Genomic DNA, 6,833 nt, shown 5'->3' with positions numbered 1-6,833 from the left:
GCACACCCGCCATGGGGAGAGTGGTGACTGCTTCGTGGCCCAGATGAGACACAGGGCACCTCAGCCATGTTGCAGACCATCGTCCCCGACCCCCTCTGAGACCCCCAGCTCCCCCCGTCAGTTATTGTCACCGCTGCTGCTGCCCACTTCACAGGGACCATGTTCCCCTGGGGCTGTGAAGTCCTGCACCATACCACTGCTTTTCTTCGCAGTTTTAGTTCCATTGTTGCAGGAGGTGACTGGGTTTTCACGCTCCTCGCCCAGGAGTGACATGCTTGGTTTGTTGGTTTGTCTGTCCAGCCGAGGGTGTGAAGGGCACGAAGGGGAGAGCAGATCCAAAGCCCAGGGAAAAACTTCCCCCCCAGGTCGCTGGATGAGGATGTACGATGGGTCTCTCAAGGGAAAGGAAGGAGCTTGCCACATCATCTTGACTGCCTTGGGAGGGGACCTGGCTGGGCCAGCAGGAAGTCCCATGAGCACGCCCAAGCCAGCCTGGTCCAAAATGGCTGGCAAATGTTTGGCCCTGGTTTCTTTTACTTTCTTGGGTAATAATTGGTTTAAAAGCCTATTGAAAGCATCCAGCGTTAGGCTGGCTGCATGCAGACAAGCTCTGATGCCCTGGAGATGGTCAGCCAGGGGTAGAAGAGGCATCCAGTCTTGGGGCAAACACTGACGCCATTTGGCCAACCTCTCAAGAGCAGGGAGCTGGGGAGGGCTCCTGGTGACCACATCTCCTCCTCTTGCCTCCAGCTTTCCCACTGGCTCCCCAAGCTAGTCTCCAGGCCCAGGGTGACTAGAAGGAGCTGCAGCTCAGAGGTACCTTGGACCTTTGTCAATGTTGAACGAAGGGCATCATCTGCAATTACTGCACAGTCTGCACTGTTGTGAGTGGGGAGCAGAGGACCCCCCTGCGAAGGAGGCAAAGGGAAGGGCTTCCATAACATTGCTGAAGTGGTCCCTGAGTGCCAGTTTATCTGGCTGTGCCAATGTTCCTGTACTGGCACATGAGAAGGTGCTTGAACGTTTTCTTGAAAGTGGCATTGCAGAGGGCATAGCAGGCTGGGTTGATGGTGCTGTTGACATAGCAGAGCCAGTAGCCGATGGACCACACTGTTTCAGGTACACAGGTCTCACAAAAGGTGTTAATGAGGACCATCACATTGTATGGCGTCCACGTGAGGATGAAGGCTAGCAAGATAGCAAATATGGTCCGGGTGACTTTCTTCTCCCGGGCTGCCATCTGGCGCTTCTTCCGTACTTGGCTCCTGGCAATGCTGGCAAACTTCCTGGCAACGTTGGCTGGGCGGCTGTTGGCCAGGGAATTGTGGTCAGAGGCTCCTGCCTTAGCTGGAACGATCTCAATGGCGGTGACACATTCAGTCCCAGTCTGCTTGGTGACAATTTTAATCTTGGACCACTTGGAAGACGGGTTCACCCGGGGATGGGATGGACTCTGTCCTTGCCCCGCTGGCAAGATTTCTGCCGTGGGCTTGTCTTTCGTGGTCTGGGTCATGCTGACCGTGCTGGACTCGTTAGAAGTCTCCTTCTCCTCCTGATGGCCAGTGGCCTCTGTCTGTGCTGAGGGCTGGTCATCCACTTTCCCATTCCTCACCTCCTCCTTCACCTCCACAGCCTTCTTGGGGGACTTGTTGTTCTGTTTGATCAGCGGACCCTTGAAGAAACTAAGGGACTTGGCTTTCCTCTCTTTCCTGCTTTCAGGCTTGTGCCTCCTCACCCTGCTCCTGCTGGCCAGGGAGATGTGGATGTACAGCACCGTCATGATGACCACAGGAAGGTAGAAAGCAGCGATGGCTGTGCCGAAGGTCACCGCTGGGTTGGAGAGGAACTGGATGTAGCATTCCCTCTCAGGGACTGTCCTCTTGCCCACAATGAACTGCCAGAACAAGATGGCTGGGGCCCAGAGAATGAAGGACAATATCCATGCAGCTGCAATCATTAGCCCCGCCATCTTGGTGGTCCTCCTGGCTGGGTAGGTCAGGGGTTTGGTGACACAGAAATACCGGTCAAAGCTGATGATGAGCAAGTTCATGACAGAGGCATTGCTCACCACATAGTCCAGGGCCAGCCACAGGTCGCACACCACAGCCCCCAGCGGCCAGTAGCCTTTGATGATGTAGACCGAGTAGAGGTTCATGGAGAAGACCCCGATGATGAGGTCCGCGCAGGCCAGGCTGAAGAGGAAGTAGTTGTTGACAGTCTGGAGCTGGCGGTTCACCTTGATGGACAGCATCACCAGGATGTTCCCCACCACGGTGACGAGGCTGAGCGAGCCAGTGACCGTGGCGATGAAGACCAGCTCCACCGTCTTGTAGTTGGCGGGAGGCTGGATGGCCACCTCGGAGCGGTTACCCAGGGTGAAGTTGTCATAGGTCAGGTTGGCCATCTTCACCTGCCAGGGCTGAGCAGAGAGGTTGTGCATGGGGTCTGCAAGGAGAGCGGGGACAGAAAGGGAGAGTATCATACCTGCCGGCCCATGCTGGCAGCGTTTGCTGCCTCCTCAGTTTCCCAGGCCAGCACTGCTCATGGCCAGTGCTCGAAAATCTCCCGGCATTACGGGGTTTCTCTCTGCCATTGCAGCCTTCCCCCAGCAGCTCTTTGAAGGCACTTTTTACGTCCCCACTGAGCAACGGAGAGAGACACGAGGCTGCAGGGAGAGGAACATGGACAGGTCTGGGGTCAGCCCTTTGGCCAGGGTGCGATGGTCCCTTCTCTGCAGGGCCAAGAACCAAGGTTTATTGTATGCTCCAGGCGTGTCCCACTGGCCTCCCCAAAGCACCTCCCCAAGAGGGGGCTACCCCACAAAGCCTGTGCCATGGTCCGCTCAGTTTACCTGTGTCTCTGGCAGCAAAGAGCTCCTTCTGGAAGGTGAAATCTGGGACAGGGAAACCAGCAAGTTACACTACAGCTTCAGCCTCAAGGAGTTCGTGCGAGTCCCACAACGTCTCACTGGGGGACACCAACCTTTCCAACAGAGCTGACCTTGGCAAAAGGCTTGGACACAGATGCTGAAAACCCAAACAAGGCTGAAACCAGGTAATTTGACTTGGCCTGGTTCACAGCCCAGCCCCGACAGGCACAGGAGCGGGAAAGGACTGCACAAGTGCCATCAGCCAGCGATGCTGGGAAATGCTGGCCCCTCCATGGTCACCAGCCATGGAGACGTGTGGGGTGAGCCCAGCCATCTCAGCCTGCTACGTGGAATTATTTATGAAAGGCAGCAAGAATTATGGACAGAAAGACTGCCTTCATCCAAACCGAGATGCCTGTGGTTAACCCCCCGATGTAAGAGGAGAACAGACCTTAAAAAAAAAAAATCAGTGGACCGAAACTGATGTGTTGGGATGAAAGGGAGTTTCCTGGAAGGGGAAGGAAAAGCAAAGGTGCTGGGGGATGTGGGTTGAACAGGGGAGATTCCCATCCAACCTGCCTCTCCTGCACCACCCAGGCCCCCACAACCACATTTGTGGTGAGGGTGGGAGATTTCTACCATCACCAAACAGCCAAGGTTTTAATATAACCTCTTTTTAAAAAGATGCAGGTGTGAGAAAACGGAGAGATGGCTGCTGAGATGCTGAAACCGGGGTACCGACATGGCCATTGGGGCAACTTCTGCACTAGCCAGGCTACAGCTGCAGTAGTGGCTGGGGCTGTCTTACACGCGCGAGGGAAAGAAGTGGGTGAGGGCCAGAGAAATACCTCTGTACTTTTATCCTCTGAGCCTGTTACACGTGGCCCGCGAAGACAAAGTGCTTTCAAAAGAAAGCAACACCCTTCGATAGGTACTAAATGCTTAAATACTGACGGGGCGCGGAAGCCCGGCGGCACTTGCCCAGCTTTGCACCGAGCTCCAAGCGCGAGGGATGCGTCAAGGGAGAAGAAAATTGGTTTCTGCTGCCATCCTTCCTGGGCACCCAGCCAGGGATGTGAGAGGAGGCGATAAGTGTATGAAATGACTTAGAGATATATAACCGTGGCAGTTTAGGGGTTGGTTTTAGTACAATTGAAGTGAGTTTTTAAATTCTGCGCTTTGATGAGATGGGGAGATTTAGCTGTCATTCCTGTAACAGCTAAATCAAACTGATCAGACAAGCTAGCAATCAACCAGACATCCGCCCCAGTTCTTCCAGGAAAAAATTGAAAATCTTGAAAAGAAACCTTTCTTTCCTCTCCGCTAAATGGGGGTTTCAGTTTTTTCACCTTGGTTTGTGAACCGGCATCCTCTTCTAAGTGCCTGCATCTAATTAATTAATATCAGCCTTGACAGAAGCTTGTGTTCTCCGTTGCCCGACGTAAGAAAAGTCCAGCTCATCCCACTCCATAAAAGCGTTTGTACAGGCCACAAGCAATGACGGAGGGGAAGGCGGGCGCAGCCCCACTCGCGTGTCTGTGGATGCCACCCAGAGGTCATGCTGGAAACCGGCGTGCTGAGGCAGCGGCGGCTGCGGCCCCAGGGTAAAGGGCTTACACGGGTGTTTTGAAAATGAGCCTTTGCTGAAGGGAGAAAATAAAGCCGTCTCGCGTTTGAGGGTCGGGAGGAGGCTGGAAATGGTTAAGGGTGTGAAGATACGTACAACACAGACGTACAACAGCATGTACAAGCTGGAAGATACGTGCGCCGCTCATCCTTGCCTCAAACACCCTGACTCTTTTCTGCCATGCCCCGACCTGGCAGGCATCTTTTCTCTCCCCATTTTCTGCTCTCTCCATCCCACTGTCTCTCTCTTCTGCCCCGGACACCCTCTCTGAGCTCGCCGGGACAGCCCGGCACTGCCTTTGCCTCCCTGAGCAGGGCAGGCAAGCTCAGTCTGGAACTGGGAGCAGGCCAAAGATGCTATGAATTCGCCAGGTCTCTGCACAGGCACTGGGGATAGATCCTGCCGTTTGCCTTCGGGCTGCTTTGCCAGCCCCCATCAGGATAAGCTTGCCTTGCTCTGTCCCGGCAGACTCCCCTTTAGCAGCAGCAGCTCCAGCCCGTTGAGGCTGGTTTCCCCCACTGCCCATGGGGATGGAGGGCACCCGGGCTGTGTGGGCAGGGTTCGGGTGGGGGCACAGCCCTCGGGCAGCCCTGGCTCTGCCTGCACCCCCAGCATGCGCCTGAGGACGGAGGGAGCAGGCGGGAGATCTGCGGTGCTGTGGCAGACTCACCGGTGCGACCATCTCCACTCTCACGCCAGCGGCATCGCTGCCCCTGACGCCGTGAAGCCCCCAGACACCAAGGGACCTCTCCATGCCCCACTGAACGCCTCCCCCATGCCTCCTGGTGCCCATCGCTCTCCTCCTGCACCTCCAAGAGCACATTTCTCCCCTCCCTCCCCTCACGCCCTCCACCCCACCCCTCGCCCTCCCTGTCTCCATCCCTCTCTGGACCCACCTCCATGCCAGCACCGCAGCCAGCAAGGAGACGCAGCCTTGGCAAAGCCCAGAGGCCACTTCAGAAGGGCTCCTGGGGCTGAGGCCCCTACCTGTGACACCATTTGGTTCTTCTCCCTGCACATGCTGTCCCTTGTCTGCGGCATTCAGCAGGTGCTCTCTCAGACCTGCTCTTGCCAGCCAGCTACAGCAAACTCCATTACCATCCTCCTCCCTCCCTAAGACTTTTGGCAGTGATTTACGGCTGGGTTTCTCCTCTCCATCGAAGCCATTAGGAGCCTCCAGCTCCTCACCAATGGCATCTTTTGGTCTAAGGGTTTCTGTGGCCCCTGCAGCACTCAGTAAGCACGTCCTCAAAGTGGGGAAACACCTTTTCCTTCCCACCCAACATCTTGTATGTTATGGATGAAGACATGAGGCCCAGGCAGCCATAAATCCAAGCAGAGAAGGTTGTAATTTGAGTGGCGTCCACCTATTTTGGGCAGCGCTCGGCACGGCAGGGTCTCCATTGCTGCCTGAGATCATGGGTGCCACCACCGTCGGGTGAGAAGAAAGCTCCAGAGCAAGAGAGCAAAGCCAGTCCTGCCCACCCCTCAGTCACAGGGTGACATCCAAGGGCACAGCAGAAAGCTCCTGCTCTTTTCCTGCCACACACCTCATATGCCACTCTGGCAAGGCTTCCCAGCCTGTCAGCCCCTGCCTTGCAGCCTGTCACCAGGTAGGAAAGGAAAAAGCCCTCTCATGGGCTGCTGATGGTCATCCCGTACCCAAAAAGTCTGCACCAGATAGAGGCTGGCGCTCCATCGGGTGCAGCTAGTGACCGAGCACTGAACCCATCTGGGACAGAGGGTCTGGCTCGCTCCTGCCCTCTCCGTCGCTCCCTGCGTGGCAGGAGCCAGCTGCCCATCACTACCTCACCACGGCCTCATCCTCATCCTCGAGGCCAGGGAAGCAGGGGCAGTGGTGGGCTGAGTCACGGCTGGTCCACGTGCGGCTTGAGGCAAGGTCTCTGGGAACGAGCAGGGCTGCGCACGCACCCGGCACGCTCGGCAAGCGTGGCCACCAGAAACCAAGCCCCACGCTCACACGCCAGTCAGGGGAAGGTGTTCGTAAGGGAAGGAGAGGAAATAGAGAAACCATTACCTTCCCAGAGGCTTCCAAGCGTGAGCTGCTCTCAGAGGAGATGGGCTTTTGCTCTGCACGGGTGCAATCAGCCCTTTGGAGGAGCAGCACAGCTGAGGAGACCCCCAACTCCTGCCCCGGCTGGGATGGGGTGGCCGTGGCTGCCCGCTCCTGGCTGGGCGTGCCGTGCTGGGCTCTGGGCGCTGCCTGACTCCAGGAGGGAGGGAAGCTGGCCCCCTCCGCCGCAGGGACATCCCGGGGGAAGGCACACGTCACTCCCTGCTCCGGCTGGGTGCAGGGGCTGGGGCCAGGGCACATCA

At 56.7% G+C, this 6,833-nt stretch overlaps 1 protein-coding gene across 1 annotated transcript; it reads right to left on the bottom strand.

Annotated features, from left to right (window-relative positions):
- Nucleotides 1-970: 970 nt before the first annotated feature.
- On the bottom strand, nt 971-2,440 carry CHRM4 (cholinergic receptor, muscarinic 4). The gene has a single exon (XM_010287357.1). The coding sequence runs from the start codon at nt 2,438-2,440 to the stop codon at nt 971-973; it is 1,470 nt and encodes a 489-aa protein (XP_010285659.1).
- Nucleotides 2,441-6,833: the final 4,393 nt, after the last annotated feature.

This window comes from Phaethon lepturus, unplaced genomic scaffold, assembly GCF_000687285.1.
Source record: "Phaethon lepturus isolate BGI_N335 unplaced genomic scaffold, ASM68728v1 scaffold22505, whole genome shotgun sequence".
Lineage (NCBI taxonomy): Eukaryota > Metazoa > Chordata > Aves > Phaethontiformes > Phaethontidae > Phaethon > Phaethon lepturus.
The sequence above is the reverse complement of the archived record's forward strand: the minus strand, read 5'-3'. Positions and strand labels throughout refer to the sequence as shown.